We start from the raw sequence: 25,205 nt of genomic DNA on the forward strand, positions 1-25,205 counted from the left end.
GAATTGAGACAAGGATCCCAGGTAGATTAGTTTTTTATTGTTGCTGTAACAAATTACCACAAACTTAGTGGTTTAAAACAAAAAACAGAACAAAAGGTATTATCTCACTGAATCTTTACAAAATACCTGTCTGATATATTCTTGTCACTGTTTTCATCTTTATAGATAGTAACTTATCCAGGTTTACATAGGACTAAGAGGCTAAGAGGTGGACTGTGGTAGATGGTATCCAAAGACGGCCACCATATCAGCCTTGCACTGCTTCCTCTGCAAATACCATTTCAGAGAGAAATAAACTTATATCTTGTTTAGGTCACTGTTACTTCAGATCTCTCTTAGAGCAGCGGAAGCTATATCCTAACTAATGCAGCCTTGAAACACAATCATTCTCCAAGTTCTATTATTTTTACTTCTGTAACATTGTCCCTGCCCATTCCATTGTCTTCATTCTCACTATCATTCCACTAATTCCTTTCTTCTCTCAGTTACCAAAAGAGCCTCCTGAGCTGGTCTCTAATCCATCAGTTCTCAAAGCAATTTTGCATCCTAGGAGATATTTGGAAAAGCTTAGCGGCATCTTTGGTTCTCATAAATGGGGGAGGGGAGTCCCACTGGCATTTTGTGGACAGAGACCAGGGATGCTGCTAAACATCCTACAAGGTACAGGATAGTCCTCCACAACAAAGACTTAAGAGGCCCCAAATTCAACAGTGCCAAGGTTGAGAAACCCTGATCTAATACATCCCCCACACTCTACCAGTGAGAGATTTACACTTCAGATCTGACCCATGCCCCTTGTGGTATACACCTGTCAGACTCATGGCTTCCTATCATCTTTTGTACAGCTGCCTATTTTTGGGGAAATTCCAATATTATAAGTCTTGCCTCCCTAAGGAAGGAGTTTGGACCCCAAATTCCAGTCATATTTGCAGCCAGGACTCAGGCATGGGTCTCCCTCAACCAGATCATCCCCATGAGCCTTTGATTTAGAAGTGAGAAAGGTGAGGAAAAAGGCTTTTTTGGAAGCTTGGCATTTTCTTGGTGGAAGAGGCTGCAAAATCATGTGGCATTTGAAGGTGGCAGCCATTCCCCAGTGGTTTCTGGCAGTGGTGACAGCAGTTTTCTCCAGGGTGAGGTGGGGTGGCAGCAGCAATCCCAGTCATGGTAGTTTCCTCATCAGGCCAGTTCTTCAGTGTAGTTCCGAGCTTCATTCCTGGAAGCTTACCTAGAATGTGTCCCCAATCCTTTGCTTAGACCAAGGCTCTTCTTTATCTGAGATGTGTCCACTCTATCCTTCGCTCTGGCCACCATGAGCCACCCTGGTCCTGCCACCCTTCTTCAATCCCATATTGCTTGCCACGAAAGAACTCTATTGGCACAGCAACTCTTCTGTAGCTAACCCAATCCCCAGGACTGCTCTTATCTCTGTCGCAAACAAGACACATTTTACGTTCTACGACAAGAGTTGATTCACTCAACTATAAGCTCTGCAGGGTTAGGAACACATCTTTTCAGTCTTTGGGTTCTCAGCACCTAGGATATTATCTGGCACAAAGTAGGTGATCAGCACGTTTATGTACTGAATGAAAGTCAGGATGTGGACAAGTACTGCCACCTATTGGAAGAAACTTTATTCAACCTTTTTATAACGATTTGGACAATGGCTAGCATCCAAGGATGAAACTTGATGATGCTCTCTTCCGCATCTAAGTCATCACCATCATTATTGTCAGACCCTCCATGGTAGCCAGCCTCCCAGATGGCCTCCAATGATCTCTGTCTATTGGTATTGGTGCACTTGGGTTGATTTTTGATCAATAGAATATGACAGAAGTGATGCTATGTGACTTCTGAGGCTAGATTATAAAAGACATTGTGGCTTCTGCCTTGGTCTCTCTGAGATTACTCGCTCTGAGGGAAGCCAGATGCCATATTATGGGGACACTCGAGGGATCCTACGGGGAGGTCATGCAGTGAAAAACTGAGGCCTTCAGCCAACAGTCACGTGAGCGTGCCATCTAGGAAGCAGATGCTCCAGCCTGAGTCAAGACTTCAGATAACGGCAGCCTTGGCCTAGGTCTTGACTATTGTCTCGTGAGAGACCAAGACAGAACCACTCAGTCAAGTCATGCCCAAATTCCTGACCTGTAGAACCTGTGGAACAATCAATGTTTATTTTTTTAAAGATTGGCACCTGAGTTAACAACTGTTGCCGATCTTTTTTTTACTCTCTACTTTTTTCTCCCCAAATCCCCCCAGTACATAGTTGTATATTTTAGTTGTGGGTCCTTCTAGTTGTGGCATGTGGGACGCCGCCTCAACAGGGCCTAGTGAGTGGTGCCACGTCCGTGCCCAGGATCCGAACCCTGGGCCACCAAAGCGGAGTGCGCGAGCTTAACCACTTGGCCACGGGGCTGGCCCCACAAACAATGTTTGTTTTAAGCTGTGATGCTATGAGGTGCTTGTTATGCAGCAACAGGTGACATACACTCTCCGACAGAAATCACGGACTACAAGCTGTTGTACCATTTTGCTACTGTAATAGAAGGAAACCACCAGAGCCCGGGCTCAACCTAGAGTCACGGAGGAAACGGGGTAAGAGTCAGGCACATCTGCGCCTCGCGGAGCGGCGAGCCCTACCGTCTGCAGCATCCCTTCCGGCGCTTACGTGCTCCAGGCACACCTGGAGGGAGCCGGCACTGCCACGGCGGCTGAAGAGCCGGGAGACCCGTCCCGCGGCACCTCGGCGCCTGCGCACTGCGCCCCTCGCGCTCCCAGGCGGCGCCGTTGCGCGCCGAGTCATCGATCGTGAGTTCCGGAGGTGCCCGGCTCGGCGCAGCCGCCCCTCTCCCGCCGGCGGGTGGGCTCCAGGGGGCGCCCTCAGGAGCGCGGCGGAGCGCTCGGGTTCCAGAGACCCGCTAGCCGGACGGCCGCCGTAGCGGGGCCTTCTCCCGGTGACGTCTCAGCACCCCCCACAGCTCCGGGAGCCGCCGCCGCCGGGTCCAGGCCCCGGGGCCCTCCCGCCGCCATGAAGCTGCGCGTCAGGCTTCAGAAGCGGACCTGGCCGCTGGAGATGCCCGAAGCGGAGCCGACGCTGGGGCAGCTGCGCGCGCACCTGAGCCAGGCCCTGCTGCCCACCTGGGGGTACAGGTAGGCGACCGCGGCGGGTGCGCCTCGGGGCCCAGGGGGTGGGGAGGGCGGGTGGCGCGGGCCCGCCCCGGGCCGTCACGTGAGGCGGGCCGGGCCCCGGGGACTGTGACGCGCAGGCCGGCGGGGAGCGGGCGCGGGGCTGTGGTCGCCGGGGGCCCGGCTGCAGAGAAGATGGCCCGGCGCGCGGGAGACTCGGTTCCCGTCCAGGGTGAGCCGCCCCCTCCGTGTTTGCAGGAAGGGAACCCAGGGGTAGGCAGGGATGCGCCGTCCTCGCGCCCTTTAAACGTCAAGTGGGCAATGACGGGCTTGGCTGGGCTTAGGGATTGAAGTTTACCATCTCCAGCAGTTGGAGCATTTCCGGGGAAAAGTTTGGAAAGTGCTGGAAGGAGTTAGAAAGCGGCCCTCTATTCGAGGCCCCCCGTAACTGGTACCGCTGCGGTCTTAAGAGTCGTGGAGTGGTGACGGGCAGGGCGCCGCGGGGACCCTGACCCACCCGCTGCAAAGTTTTCGTGTGTTGGCGTGTTTCAGATCTTTTTATTTTCCTGGGCGAGATGATGCTCTTTTGCTAAAACTAAGGTCAACGTTGGCCTTAGGTGTTGACCCTGAAGAGCTTGCAGTTTGGGAGCAGTGACGTTGAGAAATAAAGGATCACGTTCTGTTATTAATTTATGGGTCCGCAGATGAGGCTGCTTTGTTCCACCGAGGGCATCTTCTGGGGACGATAATCTGGGAGTTAGAGGGACGAAAGTAAGGGTGGTCCTCTTCAAATATTCAGCTGTCGAACTTGGAATTTGAATGTGCCAAAAATTGAAAATGTTCGCTGGGGTTTTTTTAGGTGAATTCTTCAATAGAAAACCTTTCTGTTAATTAAGTGGCTCCTTTTCTAAATTAATTTTAGGGAATTAAGTAAAATGACGCTATGTTATGAACTTCTTATTCTTTCATTTTTGAGGTTAAGGCATTGTTGCGTTAAAAGTAAGCCCGTTTGGTATTGACATAACTCCTTTTAAACATTATATTAAGTGACGTGCCTATTGTTATTTCTTGGTATTAAACATAAGTGTTCTGCATACTGACATCTTTACCCCACCACAGATTTTTCCAAAATAACTTCTCTTTTTAAAATATTTTCATATATATGTGTGTATATTTTATTAGTATTATTTTTTAATCAGGTGGGACAGTCTTGAAAGGATGTGAAACCCAGTATGACTCTATTTATCCAAGAACTCAAGTTAGTTTCTCTTTCAGGTTTGTTTTTACAGTTGAGGCTGGTTAACTGGAAGGAATGTAAGCTTCAGCTTGTGAAAGGAAATTTTATTCTTCTGAAAGTATGTTCATTTTAGAATAAATTGGCAGTTTTAAAATGTGTCCGTATGACATTATTATTTTTAAAGTGTCTTTGCTGAGCAAGTGGATCTGGGGTTGCTGTCAAATATTTTTAAAAGTCCTGAAGTTTCTAGGATGGCATTTCCTGATGAACTTAATTGTTTTTTCACTTTTTCAGAAAACAGAACAATTTTTTAACCTCTCTCTTGGAAAACCATATATTGCTTTAGAAATAGCGCTTTCCTTTTTCTAAAGGGGAGGAAAGGCCAACATTTTTATTAAGCAGACGATTCTCTTTGCATCTTCTATAAAGTAGATATTTGAGCGAACATTGTACTTGATACCGTTAAAAAAACAACCTTTCGCTGTGACAAATGATCCATAAACACACAGTTCATTCGAGATGCTTTTTCTTTTTTTCTGCTGAAGTTGGGATGGTGTTTTTTCTGGGTAGCTGGCAGATTTTCAACCTGTATCAAAGCGTTTTTTAAAAGATTTAATTTAATTAATTTTTTATTGGGTAACATTGGTGTATAATATTATATAAATTTCAGGTGTACATCAGTATATTTCGATTTCTCTGTAGATTACATCATGTTTACCACGCAAAGACTAATTACCATCCATCACCATTGTTATCAAAGTATTTGAAAACAGAAGCATAGGTACTTCTTTTCTAATAAGCAGGAGTAGTTTCTAAAACTTTAATAATTTCCTTACCAAAGACACTTTAATTGGCAAGAAAAATGTATTTACATGTGAGAGGAAAACAGTTGAATTATTTCGAGCACTTTTGAAAATGCACCATTGTAAAAAAGAATAAGCAGAATATGATTTTCAAAAGACTCTTCCTTTGTTAGCTGCGAAAAGTTAATGAAGTCAGCATTGCTGAGTGTAAATATTCTTTAAATTGTTCTACAATGGTTTGTTAATTAATCCTCACCACTGTGTAATGAATTAATGGTTATTTTTTCAAGGTCAGATAATCTGTGATGCAGAAGGATGGGAGTTCATTGCTTCGGGCTAATTGGAGCTCTTAGCTTGGTTAGCAGTGGGTTTTTAGATTTGTGTTGTCTTCCATGGAAAAGACATCATAACTGATCGTCACTAAGAAGGGTGAACTTGAACTTATCAGTAGGAGGGATGAATTTCTATTCATCTGTATACACTCATCTAGCTGTTTGTGATTATGAATATTCATTGAGGACACGGCTCTCATATTTTGGAACCAACATAAGTGAACTGCCTGTAAGGAGATCGAATAGGTAGCCCTGATTTCAGTCTCATCTTGATCTTGCCGACTGATGTTTGTTGGTTGCGTTTATTCCACAGATACTTTTATTTGCCAAGTGCTGGAGATACAGTTTTGAAAACTAGACAGACAAGATACCTGATCTTATGAAACTTAAATTCTAATGGTAGGGGTGGGGGAGAGAGATGATAAACAAGTATGATATTTTTCAAATAGTAGAATTATAATAAAATAAGACATGAGAATAGAATAGAGTGCTGGAGGCTGGATGGAAGGCAGTTCTGAAGAGGTGACATTTGAGTTGAGACCTGATTGATGAGAAGGAGTCAGTCATTTGAAGATCTGGGAGATCACATGTAGAGGCCCAAAGGCTGCGATGAGGTTCATCTGTTCTTAAGAACGGATGGAAAGCTCATAGGAATAGAGAAGAGCGAGTGAGAGGATAGATGGCGCAAGGTGGGTAAGGTAGGAGAAGTGGGTAGGGGTCAGATGTTGGGCTTTCAAGGCGGTGCTAAGGATTCTGTTCCAAGTTCGGAGAGAAGCTGTTGGAGAATTTTCAGCAGAGGAATGATGTGATACCACTTATATTTTAAGAAGACTATATTTCATTGACTCTCAGTTGCTGTCAGTCTTAAGATGCACACTGTTTCATGTAACAATAAATGAAAAAATGCTGTCAGTTAAGCTATGATAATATCATTGATTTTAAGAAGCATCTCTGTTTCAAAGATGTTAAAATATAAAAAATTAGATTAGATTTGATGAAAACATGGATTAATGATGCAGAATTACTGTATCCTATCCCCCAGGCTAGAATTTTAGCCATTAGAAATCTATAACCTAGTAGCATTCGGTGATAAGAATGAATAATTTTGATAGTCTTTCCAAAACTTGGGCTACCTTCTAATTTTTGTTTTGTTTTATTTTCATAACTTAGTTTTTCTAGGGTCATACTGTGTACCTTATTTATGTTCCGAATATATTACTGAGGGTAATGGTAATAGGTAGCTCTTACCATCCTTATCCATCTTTCTTGGCAGTTCTGATACCCGGTTTGCAATTACATTGAACAACAAGGATGCCCTCACTGGAGATGAAGAGACCTTGGCTTCATATGGGATTGTTTCTGGGGACTTGATATGTTTGATTCTTGAAGATGCCATTCCAGCACCTAATTTACCTTCATCCACAGATTCAGAGCATTCCTCACTCCAGAATAATGACCAACCCTCTTTGGCCGCCAGCTCCAGTCAGTCCAGCGTACAGGATGAACAACTGAGTGATTCATTCCAAGGACAGGCAGCCCAATCTGATGTCTGGGGTGATGACAGTATGGTGAGTATTAATATCTAGACAAGAAATAGGGTAGTGGGTAAATCATACTGAACACCTTGGATGAATTCTGTACCAGTCAGGATAATTGTCATCAGTAGATTGCAGATTATATTCTTATAGAATTTTTTTTAAACTACTAAATGCCTGGACCAATATTGGGCTGACATTGAAGAACCCAGTTTTTACCTATTTATTTTGTTCAGACACTCACTCCTTCAAAAAAATTATCCTTTGGCTTCTGTTGTTGCCTCTAACCTCATGATTCCCAGCTTTGCTTTTCTGATCTACCCAACTCATTAAGGCTCTGTGTAGTCCAGTTATTTGCAAATGATTTGCAGGATATGTATACCAGGATTTAAAAATGCCAACATAAATTTGAAAATATATGCACTGATGTTCTCTTCTTCCCAAACCAGCTGCCCTCTCTTGTCAGTGGCACTGCTTTTTTCCTGAGCTTAAAACCTTGGAGTGATTTTTGACTCCTTACATCCAACCCCTTAACAAGCCCTGTCAGTTTTTCCTTTCCATTCCAGGCTTCCAGTGTCTGTTCTTCAGTCTGCTTTCTAGCTTCATCATCTTCCTACACGTCTTTTATTGTGTTGTTCCCTTGCTTTTTAGTAACTCTGTCATAGATACACCTCCGCTCATAATTTTTGAACTGAAAAAGACCAAATATCTTTAATTCAACCCTGTCATGTTACAGAGGAGGAAAATGGTGTCTCTCCTCCTGTACCTAGTTTTTAAGGCTTTCTGAGAACTTGCCCTACAGCCTTCCCAGGGCTAGTTTCTGTTCTGCCCTCCTGTGCACTATCATCTCTAGTCAGACCAGACGCCCTGTCGTTCTCCCTCTACCCGCCAGGACGTTCACACGCGTGCGTGTGCGCACACAACCTTGTGGCTGCTTCATGTCCTTGCCGTTCACCCAGCCTGGAGTCCACTGCCTTTCCTCCCTCTCCTGTCTGTATCTCTGCCCACCTTCCAAGGCCCTGCCAACCACAGCCCAATAATTTTCCTTAATTTCTTTGTGTTAATTGTCTTTATTGCCTTATAAACACCTCATATTTATTATCCTGCCTTTTGATTTCTTGTATGGCACAAATGGTCACTTTTATTACTTCTTTTTTGATGCCAATACATATGCCCTCTTGTTAATTGTTTTGTGTGTGTATACTTATCACTTCAACTTGATTTTTCTTGCAGACCTTATACATTTATGAATATGAATATTCTTAGTGCCAATTATGGCATTAAGTGTAGACAGATACTAAAAATACTTTTGAGCAGATTGGTAAATTATGAAAATTATCTATGTCCAGAGTTTTAGTGATAGTACCCAGAGAGATTAAGCAAGTTAAAAAAAAGTTTTACAAAACTCAAAATATTTTTATGACTTTTTAAAGAAATTATTAGGTATGTCTGTGTTTCTATCTCATAGAGGTAATCTAGGGAATGAGTAAGAATATTTGACCACATATTTAAATTACGTTTCTGAATTTTTTTTTGCTGATAGACTCATTCAGAAATTCTGGTAGAAGGGCCCATTCCCTTTATTTCTGTGTACTGTTAAAATTGTCCAATAAGATGGAACTTTTCTTAGTATATGTGATAGTTACTTTGCTAGTTTCCTCTTGGAAAGTTTTGAGAAATTAATATTGCCTCAAGTTAGTAATTTCCATTCCAAAAGCATGTTGTTTGGTATTCTAAGACTTGTATAGGGTGACTGTAAAATCTTAGTGTGGAAACTGAGCTGGAAATCTCATAAATAATGCTTTAAGTACTTGAAACAGTACGATCTGCTAATTAAATGTAGAAGAGAGCATTAGAAAAGGAAAATGGGTGTGGCAAACTTGAAACAATAGGAAAATTTTACTCTTCTAATTAAATGTAAGTTAATTTTCTTGTTTCATTATATTTGGGAATTCATCTAGTACCTGTTGAGTCTTTAGTGAGAAACAGGGATAACATAATATCAGACCCATGTATTAGCTCTGAACTGCATTTCACTCGCTTGTTCCAGGCATTTGTAAATGACATATGGTCAATGATCTGTTTAGAGAGGTGGTGCCAAACCTTTCCTTTCGTTTCAACGTGTGTGAAGATGATAAATAATTGTATCATATCAGAATGGCTCAGAGAATGTCAGTGGTTCTCGTGGAGTGGGAGTAAGGTTTGATAAGCTCACCAGGGCATCCTGATATCTTCCCCTCATGTCATTATCAGTTTAGGCGAACCCTTTTTTATGTTTTTTCCACGTATATTCTCTCCCGCATAACTGTCAGTAAGTAGTAAATGGCCAAAAGTTAGGCATAATAGATAGGTAAGAAGCAATGAGCCTGAATTCTTTGTGATTTAGTCAGTTGCTGTGTGGTTTTAGTAAGTAGTTTCTGTTTGCTAAGGAATGTGATGGAGCCTCTTTTAGGCAGTGTGAATTGTTGTTGGCCTCTAGTTTCTAACATAAATTTGAATCTTTCCTCTAAGCCAGCAGGCTCAGGTCCTCAGGGGTTGTGGAAGAACAGCCTCCTGCTCCCTGGCAGTTTCCCCCCTTTCTCTCATACTGTGCAGTTTTAATTTCCTCTGCCCCTTCTTTAATGGAAATAGGAACTTAAAAAGAAGAAGCATGTCCTTTGCCTTAAGAATTGAGCTAGCACATGCCTAAGAAACAGACTTTGTGAACAAAATTAACGCAGGCGACTCAGACGCATTGCAGCAGTGTGTCATGTCTAAAAGCCCTGGACTGCGAGTCTGGAGGCCTTGGTTCATTTCAGTCTTTTAGTAGCTAGTAACCTTGATTATGCTGTTCAATCTGAGTCGTAACTACAGCATGTATAAAAAGGCAACATCGTCTGTCGTGCCTGTTTTATAGAATTTTTGTATGGTGCAAATGAGAAAAGATTCAAAAACAAAAACATTATGAAGTTGTAAGATATTATCCTTAAGCATTTGTTCAACTAACAGTTATTCAGTACTTCCTATGTGCCAGGTACAGTACTGGGGTTACAGAAATGGTGACACACAGTCTCTTCCTTTCTAAGCTTGCGGTGATGGTGGGCTGTAGAAGTGGAGTAGGAAAACTGCAGTACAGTGTGACCAAGCGCAACAGTCGAGGCCTTTGCAAGGCAGAGTGGTAGTCTGTGTGACCTCTGGAAGGGTGGGGAATACTAGAGTGGAGAGGAAGCGACTAGCAGAAAGTGCACTTGATGCAGAGTTAGGGATCAGGTCATGGAGGGCCTCGTATGCTAAGCAGTTTAGGAGTTTGGACTTTATTTTGTAGGCCTGCAGTTCTCAGTGTGTCCTCTAGGAAAAACTTGTTTCGTGAGATTATAAGTAAGTGTTAAGGGGATACTGAGCGTTGAGGGAAGAGGATAGTGTTTCTTGGCTGAACGTTATGCACACTTATTATTATTATGGGATTTCTTAGAGCTTTATATGCCAAAATGTATTTTGTGAATATGGAGGGTGAGGTTAGGTGGCTATAGCATGTAGCATTTTCCAAACTTATTTGATTGTAGACCACTTTTTTCCTGAGAACATCTAGGGTCACATTCTAAAGCATGATTTAGGGAAATGCTGCTGTCTGCATTGGGGAAATAGGGGCAAATTTTAAGCTTGGACATAGGACATAATTGGATTCTTAATTGTTAAAAAACTGGCAGCAGTGGGTGGAATATATTGGAAGACAAGAAAGTGGAGTCGGGGATACTTGGGGAGGCTGTTGCTGGAAGTCAGGAGATAAATGAGTCTGAAGGAGCCCCTTCCTAAGCCAAGGGAAGGGCTGGATTTTAGATGGATTTAGGAGATAGATTCAGTGCAAGTTTGAAGACTGATCAGATTGGGGGTGGGGTTTAGTAAGGTAGAGGGAGGAGTGTAGGATGATTTCCAGGTTTTGGGCGTATCAGCCAGGATTAATGGAGATAAGGAATTCTGGATGGAGGAGTAGATTACAGGCTTACTTATTTAGGAGGACTTGCTTAAAATGTCTCCCATTTCTGAACCCAATAATGGGCTTTGGCTTTGAGCACCAATCTCAGTTCACTTTAGGATACAAAATATACTGTGTAAAAATAAAAGTCTACTTAATGAATTCATTGTTTTGTTATCCTTTTTAGTTGGGGCCTAGTCAAAATTTTGAAGCTGAGTCAATTCAAGATGTTGTGGACACGGAAGAAGGCACAGGTTTCTATCCCTCAGAACCAATGCTCTGCAGCGAATCAGCGGAAGGACAGGTGCCACATTCATTAGAGACCCTCTACCAGTCAGCGGACTGCTCTGATCCCAATGATGCCTTGATAGTATCCTTACATCTGCTCATGTTGGAGTCGGGTTACATACCTCAGGTAAGACTACAAGCAGAACAAACATCTTGTTGGGGTTTAAGTTTCCCATTGGGAAAGGGGCTATATCAATAAACATCACTCGGGCGTTGTGCTATTCTAGATTTCTTCATTAAATGTGGTTAGGTGTTAAATGGAATGTGCTGAACTCAGTGGTGGGCATACAGTAGGCAATCAGTAAATGTTCCCTTCTCTCTTTCTGTTCTTTTTTTCTCCTTCATAAAGACAGAAGATTATATATGAAGATATGGAGATAAATGTGGTCAGCAGTGTGGATTGGGCATGGCTAGATAGATGGCTCACTAGGTTATTTTTTATGTTAATGGCTCTATGAATCCCAGAAAGTTAATAAGATGCAGTTTGGAAGAGGGACATTGCTCTTATGCTGTCGTTGCTTACCTTCATTCATTCATTCTCCATTTGATGACTGTCTACCAATGTCACGTGCAGTGCTTTGTCTGTGCCCTCAGGTTGCTGATGGTCCAAGAGTGGGAGAGAGAAAGTAAACAAACCATTATGCTATATTGGTTAAATCCTAGGAGAGACATATACAAATATAGGATGCCAGAGATTCACAGAGAACATTTAGAGTAGAGTTTCTCAGACTTTATTGTGCACAAGAATACCTGGCGCTCTTATTAAAATGCAGACTCTGTTATAAGCCTAGAGGGGAGCCTGCAATTCTGCATACTTCCACACAGTAGTCATGCTGCTGGTCTGTGGGTCATGTTATGAGTAACAAAGGTGTAGAGTAATTCACTGACCATTGAACACCTGCAGCGTGCCATGCGCTGAGCCAGGAATCAGGATGAGTCCGTAAGTTGAGAGAAACAAAAAGAAGATTATGATGTGTTATGGTAAATAACATAATAGAAGTATGCAACATTAGAAATACGAACAGAATGTTAGGGGATAAAGGAGAGGGAATGACAAACAGGATTTTTTTGGAAAAAGGCTTCACAAAGGAAGTGATATTTGAGCTGGGGTCTTGAATAATGATATGGCTTTGCTAGGCACAGAAGTATCTTTGAAGAAAGAAATCGGTCCCTATCTCTGATGTTATTTTATCTATTTGAAGAAAAATTTTGATGGAGGATAATATATTGTAACATTTTTCTATCAAAATTTTATTAATACAATATTAATGATTTGATAAATTTTATTAAGGGAACTTTATGGAATGCTTATTTCTCGATAAGTTAGAGGCCTCTTGGATTTTTAATCTTTTTGGGAGTAACACCTTTATTATCTGTTTCCCTTTCATTTCGTTGCCCAGGGGACTGAAGCCAAGGCTGTGTCCATGCCAGAGAACTGGAGGTCAGGCGGTGTGTATAAGCTGCAGTACACGCATCCTCTCTGCGAGGGTGGCTCTGCTGCCCTCACCTGTGTGCCTTTGGGAAACCTGATCGTGATCAATGGTAAGTGGATGGCATAGTTACGGGTGTTAGTTTGCGACTACTTAACGTGTTTCTCCCTGAAGGTTTTATAGCCACTTCCGTGGTTGGCTATCATGATGTAGTTACGAGTCTTCTCAATTTTGCGTAATCCCTAGTCCACTGATAACAGAAGTCTGAAAGATTATAGAATACGAGGTTGATGTTTAGGTAAGCATCCTTCACTCTTGGGGCAGCCACACTCTGTTGCTGTCTTAACTTTGTGACTGTTTTGCTTTAGGGGGAGTTGTGATAATAGTGAGATGAGTCTATTACATATGAACTCTTTTTTTTTTTTTAAAGATTTTATTTTTCCTTTTTCTCCCCAAAGTCCCCTGGTACATAGTTGTGTATTTTTAGTTGTGGGTCCTTCTAGTTGTGGCATGTGGCATGCTGCCTCAGCATGGCTTGATGAGCAGTGCTGTGTCTGTGCCCAGGATCTGAACCAGTGGAACCCTGGACCACCGAAGCAGAGCGTGTGAACTTAACCACTCGGCCACGGAGCCAGCCCCTGTATGAACTCTTTGAAGAACACTTTTTCTTTATGTCTGTGGATGGCTTTTTTATTTATTTATTTTTTGGTGAGGAAGATTGGCCTTGAGCTAACATCTGTGCCAGTCTTCCTCTACTTTGTATGTGGGATACTGCCACAGCATGGCTTGATGAGCAGTGTGTAGGTCCATGCCCGGGATCTGAACCTGTGAACCCTGGGCCACAGACTTAACCACTACACCCCTGGGCCAGCCCCTGTTTTTTGTCTTTTTGACTGAGGTCTCAGACTAAGAGTGGTAAGAGGTGAGATTGAGCTGGGGTCTCTTTTTACCCCGTTTGGCGTCTCTGAGCAGTAATGCATAGAGACACTGCGAATGGTTCTGAGGCCTTAGAATGTGTTTTATTCCTGCCCTTCCTCCCTCCCCCACCCCCGAGAAAGTCACTCTGCGTAGAGTTTCTTTTTCTAGTTTTCCCCTTTATATTAAGAAATTTCACTGGGATAGCAATCCTTTCCATTTTTGTATTTCATTTTAGCTCAGATGCTACCCAGAGGTCCATACCAACTACCGGCGGTCTGTGTATTGAATAGTCTCGTCATCACACATCCTGGAGATCCATTTGAGTGACGAGAATTTTTGCTCCGTTTTGATTTTGGGTTTATCCTTTTAGCTAGATGGGAGGCACTGCATGCTCTGCCTCGGCTCCGTGGTTTTCAGCATGTTCTGCAGCCCCTGGTTTCTGCTGCGAGGGAAGCAAGGAGGAGCCTTAGTAAAACCCCTGTCGCCACTTAAACCTTGAGCAGCATATGTTTGTCTCTTTCATTTATTGAAGTTCCTTGTAAGATTTTGTTTGAAAAATGTTTTTTTCCTGCTAAAATTTATTTCGAAAGCCACTGACTTACGCTGTCTTGATCTTTGAAATGAAAGATAGTTCTAGGGGCCGTCCCGGTGGTGCAGTGGTTAAGTGCCCACGTTCCTCTTTGGCGGCCTGGGGTTCGTCAGTTCGGATCCCTGGCGCAGACATGGTGCCGCTTGTCAAGCCATGCTGTGGTAGGCGTCCCACATAGAAAGTAGAGGAAGATGGGCACAGTGGTTAGCTCAGGGCCAGTCTTCCTCAGCAAAAAGAGAGAGATTGGCAGCAGTTAGCTCAGGGCTAATCTTCCTCCAAAAAAAAAAAAAAGATCTAGGTCCCTATTATGTAATTTCTGCTATTTCCTTTTAATCACTAGATTCTTTGAAATGTTATTTAAAAGTCTCAAGATTTCAGCTTTCATGGCTTTGGTGGTATTCCACATTTGTCAGGACATTTCTATCTGATGGCACTAGGACCTAGCAACTTCCCTAGAATTGTTCCCTAGCAACAATACATCACAATCAGCAAATGTAACTTTTAGTTGGTCATTCTTATACACAGAGGGTCAACAGTTTCTGCCTTCATCTGATCATTCTACATCACTTCATAACTTGCAAGGTTGAAGTCACCAAATAGTAGATGTGAGGTGGTAATTTTGCCTCAATTTCTTATAAAGGCACTCTAACAACATGTTTACTAGTTTCAGGATACTTAAAGAAAATAACTGCTAAATGTCTTGGTGATTTCTCAGCTTCTGATATGTTGTTCCCTTGGTCCTGCTATTTTTGGCAAATCAGCTGCTTGCAGACTTGCATGGCAGACAGCCATTCCAGGCTTGATTCTTTGAAAAGGAGCAGTGTGTCCTTAAATCTTTCTTTCACCCCACACATCCTGCCCAGTGCACATATGCAAGAGCACATCACTGGCTCTTTCATGGAATGAGATGAAGTGCGCCTTTGTGTATATGAATAAAATTGAACCCTCTGGTGATGTCAAGAGTATTGGTCCTTCAGGTCTAGAGAGAGAGGATGCTGTGAAAACTAGCAGGATTCTTTTAATAAACAAGGGAAGACTCATTGCCAAAGGTTAAATAAAAAATAAATGGAATTTTTAGTGACCTCATTAGCTATAAAGATTTTATTGTGTTCAACTGTCTCCTATTAACCTTGTTGCATAGCTTTCGGTTAGTAATAAGGTCCTGTTGGTAATATGTAGTGGATTTTATATAAATGCTCACTGTAGTGTTTTTTTGTTTTTTTTTTTTTGGAGGAAGATTAGCCCTAAGCTAACTACTTCCAGTCCTCCTCTTTTTCCTGAGGAAGACTGGCCCTGAGCTAACATCTGTGCCTATCTTCCTCTGCTTTCTATGTGGGACGCCTACCACAGCATGGCTTGCCAAGTGGTACCATGTCTGTACCTGGAATCCGAATCAGCGAACCCCGGGCTGCTGAAGCAGAACGTGCGCACTTAACCGCTGTGCCACCTGGCTGGCCCCATCACTGTAGTTTTTAAGGTGGTGTTTCAGAGTAATTTTACTTCATGTGATGGCTAGTTTATACTTTGGACTTACTGTGAGGGAAGGCAGTAGATATTGAGCAGTTTGTTTTGTATAATGTGTCCTTTGTATGTTGGGGACAAGGAAATGCAAACCCATTCTTAAAAACAAAGGCAATTGATGAAGTGACAAAACTTTTTCATCATTTTTCTTCTGCTTATTTACAGCTACACTGAAAATCAACAGTGAGATTAGAAGTGTGAAAAGATTGCAGCTGCTGCCAGCATCTTTTATTTGCAAAGAGGAACTAGGTAATATAACCATGATTTAACTTTTGGGGTGAAGCTTTGAGAGGTTCACTTAAAAAAAAACAACTGAAAGGTAATACTCAAAAGACTGAAGATTTCTGAATGAGATTAAAGCAAGTACAAGACAATGTTGCAGAGTTTCTGTTTCTTTCCTGTTTTTCTTAGGGTCTTGGAGTGCTGAATTATGTTTCTACTGCAATTATGGAATGACACTATGGAAAATAATGCATTGCACACTATTGATGCTTTATCGTTTCTGAATTAATCTTTGTGGGTTTTCCTAGCATTGTATTTAACCAACATGGAGAAGATGTGTGTTTTGTGGAAACCATACAGTCCAACTTCATTATTGAAGATTATTGGAGGAAAAACTGCACTCAGAATGTTTGCTTAAACCTATATAAACTTGGTTGCTATTTGATGCAGATTGGAACTTTACCAAAAGTTTGCATTCCAAGCATGGTTTTGCTTCTATTCTGTGAAATTGTTAATAGATACAAAGAAGGCAAGTTTTCTTTTTTCTTTTTTCAGTTAAGCCCAAAGTCTCCGAGGCTGGCAGGTGGTTGCAGGGGAAGCGATGGGGTAGAGAGGGACTAACAGCTTCTAAGTGCTTGTTTCGTGCTGGACGTGTGCCTTTACAGTTGCTACTCCACTTCATCCTCTGAGTAAACTAAGGAGGGTGGTGTGGCATGGTGGGGAGAGGGCGTTTACAGCAACATCTTTTAAGGGAAGCTGCCTAGATCTAGACCTTTGCTTTGAAGGCCTGGAGACTTCCCCTTGTCAGTTCCCATGGAGATCAGGCCCTGAGAGACTAACCCTGATAGGAAAAGGAGACGGCAGAATGCATGCTTAGGATGGTCTCTGAGCATTTACTGTCATACTAGACCAGTGTTTCTCACCCTTTTTTTCATTATCAATCCCCTAAGGAGCCTTTGTATATGTTTTTCCCCCAATCATTCTCCTCCGTGATATTTTGACACCATAGACATACTGTATATTTGTTTGTATACACTGGCCCTTAGGAGCGACACAAATCAATGTAATAGCTGGAGGTTTTTCCCCCAAGAACCAATTTTTGCCCTATCTGGGGTATTATTACCCCTGTTGAGAATGCATGAAGTAGACTGATAAATCTGTAAAGAGGGTCTTACCTTTAGGATCAGGAAAACTTGAAATTTGTTGGCTACAACACTGAGTATTCATCTCCATGCTAGGGAGCACCTTGCTACGGGAAGTGGAAATAGTCTACATGTTATAGCACTGGAGGTTGTTATGCCCATTTTATAGATGAGGAAACAGGTCTAGAGGGGGTTAAATTACTTTAAGGTTACAGAGCTAATAAATGGTAGAATTTAGCATTGGAATAGATTGGACTCCTAGGCCTGTTTTTTAAAAACAACTTTTATAGGAATGTAGCTCAGATTTGTGTTCTTTATCTGGTTTCTGTTAAATAAGGAAGCGGGAAAGGGGAGGAAGAAAGTTAATACTGTTATAGGTTTATGGACTAAATTAATATAGTATTTTTAATATAGTACTGCTCATTTGACAAGTCATTTTAATTTTTACTGTGGCTTATAGGATAGTACCTAGTACATACTAGGTACTGTTATTTATCCTTTTATTTATAAGTTCCTAATTACTTTTATAATAGGTCACTGGAGGAAAAAATTTGTTTAAAGAAAATGTTTTCACACTTGAAAAAAGGCCATGAACCAAAATGATTTTTAAAATATCTTGATATTTGATTTCAACTCAAAATTGTAGTTCATGCAACAGAGATTTAGAGTTTAGCTGCATATCTTTTTTTATTATCAATCAAGTTATAATGAGTGTTTTATTTATTCTGGATAGTGAAATACGTAAGTATGGAATGGGGAGGGAGCAAGCATGAACTGATTATCTACTCGTATAGTAGGCACTGTGCGTGGAGCTTTAAATTTTAACCACTCTTCTCTGGTGCACTGGTGGTGTCTCCTTTAAACAGGTGAGCAAACAGGTGTGGGTCAGAGGGTTCAAGGTTATACACTTGGTAAATAGATAGGAAAACTGAAGTGGGAACTTCAGGTGCAGTTTGACGGTGCTTCCCATGCTGTAATGTACATGTCAGTCACCTGAGGATCTTGTTAAAATGCAGGTTTGATTAAGTAGGTCTCTGGTGGGGCCTGAGAGTCAATAGTTCTAAACAGTTCCCAGGTGATGTCGCTTGTAGTGATCCATGGACCACACTGTGTAGCAGCTTAGAGGCTAAAACAAGTGCTCTGGGGCCAGACTTAGGTTTGTATCCTGCCCTGCCACTTACTGTGAGACCTTTGACGGGCTCTTGCTACCTTGTCCTGTTTTTAAATGGGGATAATAGTATTTCTCTCTTACTTGGGGAGAACTGCTGATTTGAAAGAAAGCTTGAAAAATGCGTGACAGAGATGCTGATGCATAGTCATCATGTGATAAATACTATTATTATTCTGCTAGGATCTGAGCTCCACAAGAGCAGTTCCCCACTGTACCCCCAGTGCCCAGGAAAGATTCGTAAATATTCAGTAAATCTTTGTTGGGTGTGTGAATCTCACACCACAGTTTTTCCTACTGTAATTGTAGCCTATGAGCTATATAGGTTGGGTACAGCTCTATTAATTTGATGATATGGGATTTTTATTTTTTAAATGTTTTTGGAGTTGGAAACTGCTTTGTTTTATTTCTTTTGTTAATTTTTAAAAAATTTGTTTTACTTTTTTTATCAAGGTAACATTGCTTTATAACATTACATAAATTGCAGATGTATAGCATTGTATTTCAATTTCTTTGTAGATTGCATCATTTTCACTACCCAAAGACTATTATCCATCCCCATACACGTACCTAATCACCCCTTTCGCCCTCCTTTCTCCCTGCTTCCCCTCTGGTAACCACCTATCCAATCTCTGTCTCTTATGTGTTTGTTGTTTTTATCTTCTACGTATGAGTGAGATCATACAGTATTTGACTTTCTCTCTCTGACTTATTTCACTTAGCATTATACCCTCAAAGTCCATGCATGTTGTCACAAATGGCAAGATTGCATCTGTTTTTTTATGGCTTAGCAGTATTCCATTGTGTATATATACCACATTTTCTTTAGCCATTCATCCCTTAATGGGCACTTAGGTTGCTTCCAAGTCTTTAGTTCATGTCTGTCTATGTAGGAATTATTTGTGAAAATTTATTTACTGCTTTGATTTGGTTTGGCAGAAGTAGAGGACACCATTTCAGATTTTTCCACTTGATTCTGTGTTTTGATTTTTTATTTTAAAAAATATTCTAGGGGAAAATGTAGCCAAGATATACAAAGATCTTCAGAAGCTCTCACGTCTCTTCAAAGACCAGCTGGTGTACCCGCTTCTGGCTTTTACCCGACAAGGTGAGAGGTGATAAACTGTTACAGGTTGAATGGCTAGAACAAACAGTAAGTTTATGTACTGTGCTCGTCACTTTATGACATACGACTCTTTCCTCTTTTCTCCTTCTAGTGAAATTCTGCTCTTTTAAGAATAAGTTTAAATGTTAATTCCTTAAATATTATTCATTTCTGCTTTATATTTCCACAACATTTTATACGTATCTTTATTGTAGTTCATTTTCCAGTGTATCATAATTGTTGATATGACCTGTTTCCACCAAAGGTTATGAATACCTTGAAAGCAGGGAATATGTCTTACTCACTTTTGTGTTCTCATGGCCTTCCACAGGGGCTGGCCCATAATAGCTGTTCAATAAATACATAAGTAAATAATATAGAGGTTATAAATTGAGTAAGTTTTTTTTAAACAATATTTATTGGGGCTCTATGCTAGGTACTTTGGATATTTCACAGGCATTCTCATTTAATGCTAACAAATTTGAAGTAGATTTGATTTTGTAGGTGATGAAACTATAATTCAGTGAGTTTTATAATTCACTCAAGATCCTGGTATTTGTCAACTCTCTCTTATCTGTGTTGTAGTTAAAAATATTTTAAAATTTGAGTGACTCGAAGTGGACATTTATTTCTTCTTCATGTACATATTTTGTGTGGAGGAGTAGTCCTTGTCCAAGATGTGTTCTTCTTGGGACAGAGGGAAAGGAGAGTCCATGGCCCAACCCTGTGTTGGTTCTTAAATCTTCTGCTCAGAAATGATATGCCACTTCCACTCACATTCCACTGGACAAAACAAGTCAAAATGGCCAAGCCTGATGGTCGTGGGGTGGAGAAGTATAATTATAGGGTAGAAAATGATTGAGAATCATCATCCACCACAGTCCTTTAGCTGGCATATAATTTCCAGCTTCTGAATTTATCTACCTTCCTTTTTTTAGCCTGTTAGACATCAAATAATAGTAGTTGCTAACACTTGAGTGCTTATTATGTGCAAACATTATTCTAAGCACTCTACAGTCATGTGTCACCTAACAACAGGGATATTGTTCTGCGAAACACATTGTTAGGTGATTTCGTCATTGTGTGAACATCATAGAGTGTACTTATACGAACCTAGATAGTATAGCCTACTACACACCTAGGCTATATGGTACTGATCTTATGGGACCACTGTTGTATATGTGGCCCATTGTTGACCGAAACATGGTTATGCGGTACATGACTGTATATGTATTAACACATTTAATTCTCAACTCACTGAGGTAAGTAATATTATTAACCCATTTTAAAGATGAGGAAATTGAGTTAGAGTTTAAATAACTTGCCCCAGGGCACACAGCTAGTAAGTGGCAGCATTGGGAACCAATTATAAAAGCCAATGAATTACCCATTTTCTGAAGTTGAACGGAGAATTTTTTGTTGCTTTGAATATTGCTTGACACAAAAAGAGGCCATTGGCTAGTATGTAGAAATTGTCATAGTTAGTTATTCTGCATTAAAAAGTATTTGTCTTTCTACTAAAACGTAAAGGGAATAAGGGGCTTAGAGTTAGCAGTAGTGATGTAGTCACCCTGGGGTTGAATGTTCATTGTAGGTGACATATGCTTGAATAATTGAGACTGCCATCTAACCTGTCACCTCTTCAGAAAGGAACGAGTGGCGACTTTTGTTGGCTGTGGGGGCAACCAGATGTTCTTTACTCACTGCTGCCTGTTCTGTTTTTCCTTTTAGCACTGAACCTGCCAGATGTGTTTGGGTTGGTAGTCCTTCCATTGGAGCTGAAACTACGGATCTTCCGACTTTTGGATGTTCGTTCTGTCCTGTCTTTGTCTGCAGTTTGTCATGACCTCTTCATTGCTTCGAATGACCCACTTCTATGGAGGTGTTTATATCTGCGGGATTTTCGAGGTGATTTCCCTGGTGACATATTAACAAGAAAAGGGCTCTTTGTTATTGAGGTCTTAATTACTCAGTTTGCCAAAAGTTTTCTGTTGCAGGCCTTTTTTTTTTTTGAGTTGCAAATAATCGTAACATAGCTGTATTGTAAAGAGATTCTAAGCTTCATATATCCTGCCTATGTTCTAAAAACTCTCCCCATTCATCTTTGTATTTTCCATAACACAAATAGCTATTAGACCAAGTAGACTATTTCAGGATAGGAAAATGGAAGTAAGACAGGTTCATTCTCTCTCTATAGATCATCCTTAGTATCTGACTTAGAAATCTGCTGCTTTTCTAAACTCCTTCCATGGTTGTGACCAGTGTGCAAGTTAGAGAGCCCCGCTCCACTGTGGCGTGCTGCTGGGGAAGCTATGTTTCTGTGTAGTCACATCTGCAGTGACCTGGCGATCATTGCAGCGGTGATGACGGTGGGACTTGGGGATGGGGAGAAGTTATCTAAAACGTGAGAGACCTTTGCCTTGTGTATCAGGATTTCCCGATACAAGGCTGGAAGCCTGATTGTGGAACTTACTTTCTGCCACCACCATTTTACTATGTATCAACGTTCTTTTAAACTGTGGTTTGAACCTGGGGTGGGTCATGAAATCCATTTAATGGATCATTTAAAAAAAAAATCAGTATGGGTTTCATAAAATAGTAAACTTCTCTTTCAATTACATATATGTAGGTATATACTGTGTTGCAATGTAAAATATTTGTGGTTCACATCAAAAAAGTTTGAATGATGGTGCATATATGATAACATAACCCCTATCAACTATAAAAATCTAGTGGGTAGATGCCCTTTTTTTTTCCTTAAATAAGAGTATCAAGTAGAATCATTTGGATTGTTAAAAACCTTTTTTTTCTTTTAAAACTTCAAAATTTAAGAAGTGTGAATGACCTGGTTTTCCCTTTTCTTCCTCCTTGATTCCTAAGTTTCACTTTATTCATGCCCCTGAGTCCAAAGTTTAAAATGTTGTTTTGTTCTAGGAGGCAGCAAGTGTCATCTCAAAAAATTTGAAAAAGCTTAAAATGGAAAGACCAAATGACCAACAGTTATGGAAGAACTAACCCAAAGAAAACAGGCTGTGATAAAATACTCATAAAAGGAACAGAACCCTTTTCCACGTCTATTCACGTTCAGTTTAAAGTACAGCCTGCCTCTGTCCGTCTCCAGACTGTGGTCCTCAAGCTCGTTTGTAATCCGAGTGTTCCGATTTTATCATGAATTTCCCTCTGGATGCAACCTTACCGGCCGGAACCTTTATAAATCTTCCTTTTGTGCCAGTGTAATAACTTCTAGAGAAGACGTCGCTACCTTTTATGCGAACTCTTCATTAGACTTAAAGTTGAAGGGGTTCTTCTTTCCTCATTTCACATATTTCAAGTAAATAAGCACATTAAAAAATACTTAGTCATTGTCATACTTCTGAAAGTCGAGTCATTCAGAACATGATTGAGAGAAAATAACCCAAATATGGAGAAAAGCCTCAAGTCAGCTTTACGTAGTGACCAGACGTTCAGAAGTTGTCACCCAGTTTGGTGTAACGTGAGCCTGGAGGTTAGAAGCAGCCGACACACCTACTTGAGACTTGGGGTGGGGGGGATGTGGTGGGACAGTTAGTGCAGGGGGAGCAGCCTGTGGCCCTCTGCAGCCCTGAGGGAGTCACTGTTGAATTGCCACGGAGCACAGAACCTTGACGATTGCCCTCAGCCATCAAGAGGGCGTTCGAGTTAGGTTCAGGGAAGTCTAAATGATACAGTGCTGGTGAACAGATGATTCATCTTCCTCTTGTGCTTAATGCGTAAGTTTCAGTTTCCTGGGACAAAAGCAAACCTGCTGTTGAATGCTGGCTGAATGAAGCGTTTTTAAGTCCATATTTCTTGTTTTTCCTTTGTAGATAGTACTGTGAGAGTTCGAGACACAGATTGGAAAGAAGTAGGTATTTTTAAATATCAAGGCTAATGTTCATAGCTCAGAAATAACTAATGAATTAATACATTAAGAGCATATTTTCACTTTTATTATTATATAATGAAATCTGTTTTCATTAAGTTTGTTGCTAATTTTCAGTAAATGAAAATGTTTTCAAGTTTTACCTTCGACTTAGTCCTTACTTTCCTGTAATTACACAGGAAGAAAATCTTAACACAATGATTATTTTTCACTTTTACTTAATATAAAACATTCTCCGTTCTTCTTCTGTTGCAAAAAATTTTTGAGTTTTTTGCTGGAGTAGTCTGGCCGTTCAGCTAGTGAGAATAGCGCATTATGAAAAGAATAAATACATTGTTATATTTGCAGATGCTTACTATCAAAGACATTGACAGGACTGAGAAAAACTTGGGACGAAGGACTAGAGAATAGTATTCAATGAAAGTCCTCAAATGTGTACGAAATACGCAGGATTGTTCTTTAGGAATATGTTCCATCCCCTAAAATAGGCATCTAATTTTTGTCGTTTAAATCGGGATCCATTGGGGACATAATTTAGGTGAAAAAGTGAATTTAAGTGCTGCCCCCTCAATACTGTAACTTTACATTTTGTGGCATGGTATTGTCAACAAATATTTAAATTTCCCACTTTCAAAAGAGGCTGATTTAAAATTGCTTATCAACTTGAGGGCTCTAGATTTTAGTCTTAAAAGTACATGTCACACAGTTATCCCTACTTTGGATTTATCGTTACTCCAAATTGGCCATTGCTCTGTTGCGGTGTGATTAAAGAACAGAGTTAATTTGGCATTGTATTCAGAGCTATGACTTGATTCATGCAGATGGAAACTGGTCAGAGTTCTCTTCTGGGCCCTGGTTTCTTTGTTTGTTGCCTTTGTCATGTGAGAAAAGAAAAGTGTGGATAGATCTATACAGTGAAGGCAGACTGGAACTTCGGGGAAATATCCAATCACTTACCATATCTTGTTCTTGTTTTTCTACAGCTATACAAGAAGAGGCACAAACAAAGAAAAGAAGCTCAGAGAGGGCGGCATGTGATGTTCCTGCCATCGTCTCCCCACCCCCTTCCATTCTATCCCAACCCCTTGCACCCCAGGCCTTTTCCTCCCAGCTCTCTCCTTCCTCCAGGAATTATTGGTGGTGAATATGATGAAAGACTAACACTTCCCTATGTTGGGGACCCAATCAATTCACTCATCCCTGGGCCTGGGGAGACACCCAGCCAGTTCCCTCCACTCAGACCACGTTTTGATCCAATTGGCCCACTTCCAGGACCTAGCCCCATCTTGCCAGGGCGAGGTGGCCCCAGTGACAGATTTCCCTTCAGACCCAGCAGGGGTCGGTCAGCTGACAGCCGGCTACCATTCATGTAATTGATTCATGATGTCACTTCTGGAGCTTGTTTTGGTTTTGTGTTTTAAAGCTACGGATGTCATCTTGTTGGGGTGCTGATCCCTAGTGTTTTCTGCTTGTGGTGTTGAGAAATGCACTCAGAGAAGCTTTTCAGTAGATGTACTTAAAGCTCCAGGGGTGGCACGGCCCAAAGGTTACTGCATGATGAGGCTGGCCGGGGGATAGTTGGCTGCTGACTTCCCTCTGAATTCCCCTCTAGAATAAAGGTGGTTCACTGATGATGTTCTGTACCAGATTAAAAATAATTACATGTAAATTACATGGCAGTCTTGATTTTTATTAGAGAAAGATATGTAATAAATATTCAGAACAGCTTCACAACGTTACTTGGACATTTCAGAATGATCAGAGAACCTATTCAGTGTCATCAGATTGTTGTAGGGGATTATTTTTAGTGGCACCCTTTCTTCAAATGAGATTGTTTGCAGAAGGCTGCTACATGAAATGAATAAAAGCAGAGCTGATTTGGTTAAGCGGGACGTGGGGGGTGCTGTGGACAGCCGCCAGCTCGGTCCACTCCTCC

The 25,205-nt window shown here is 41.2% G+C and overlaps 2 protein-coding genes across 16 annotated transcripts in view; one reads left to right on the forward strand and one right to left on the reverse strand.

Moving 5' to 3' along the window:
- Positions 1-2,813, reverse strand: part of BPIFC (BPI fold containing family C) — a 53,155-nt gene extending 50,342 nt beyond the window's left edge. For 4 of the 13 annotated variants that reach the window (XM_070254120.1, XM_070254124.1, XM_070254119.1 and 1 more), the window contains exon 1: positions 2,641-2,766. The gene's annotated coding sequence lies outside the window, so the exon portion shown is untranslated. Of the gene's footprint in view, positions 1-2,640 lie in introns of all 13 variants that reach the window. The other 9 variants (XM_070254121.1, XM_070254126.1, XM_070254122.1 and 6 more) reach the window with 5 other exon arrangements.
- Positions 2,784-24,938, forward strand: FBXO7 (F-box protein 7). 3 transcript variants are annotated; one of them, XR_011433624.1, is made up of 10 exons: positions 3,016-3,150; positions 6,772-7,066; positions 11,173-11,400; positions 12,674-12,815; positions 15,897-15,980; positions 19,276-19,371; positions 21,100-21,276; positions 22,303-23,117; positions 23,214-23,251; positions 24,253-24,938. XR_011433624.1 is itself a non-coding variant. In XM_023631612.2 (9 exons), the coding sequence occupies exons 1-9, from the start codon at positions 3,029-3,031 to the stop codon at positions 24,640-24,642; spliced, it is 1,572 nt and encodes a 523-aa protein (XP_023487380.1). In that variant the 5' UTR covers positions 2,784-3,028; the 3' UTR covers positions 24,643-24,938. The 3 variants fall into 3 exon arrangements, 2 of the variants coding, with proteins under 2 accessions (XP_023487380.1, XP_005606626.1); XM_023631612.2 differs by lacking the exon at positions 22,303-23,117 and having other exon boundaries at positions 2,784-3,150; XM_005606569.4 differs by lacking the exons at positions 3,016-3,150; positions 22,303-23,117 and adding an exon at positions 3,215-3,358 and having other exon boundaries at positions 6,924-7,066.
- Positions 24,939-25,205: the final 267 nt, after the last annotated feature.

The sequence above is a fragment of the Equus caballus genome, chromosome 28, assembly GCF_041296265.1.
Source record: "Equus caballus isolate H_3958 breed thoroughbred chromosome 28, TB-T2T, whole genome shotgun sequence".
Classification (NCBI taxonomy): Eukaryota; Metazoa; Chordata; class Mammalia; order Perissodactyla; family Equidae; genus Equus; species Equus caballus.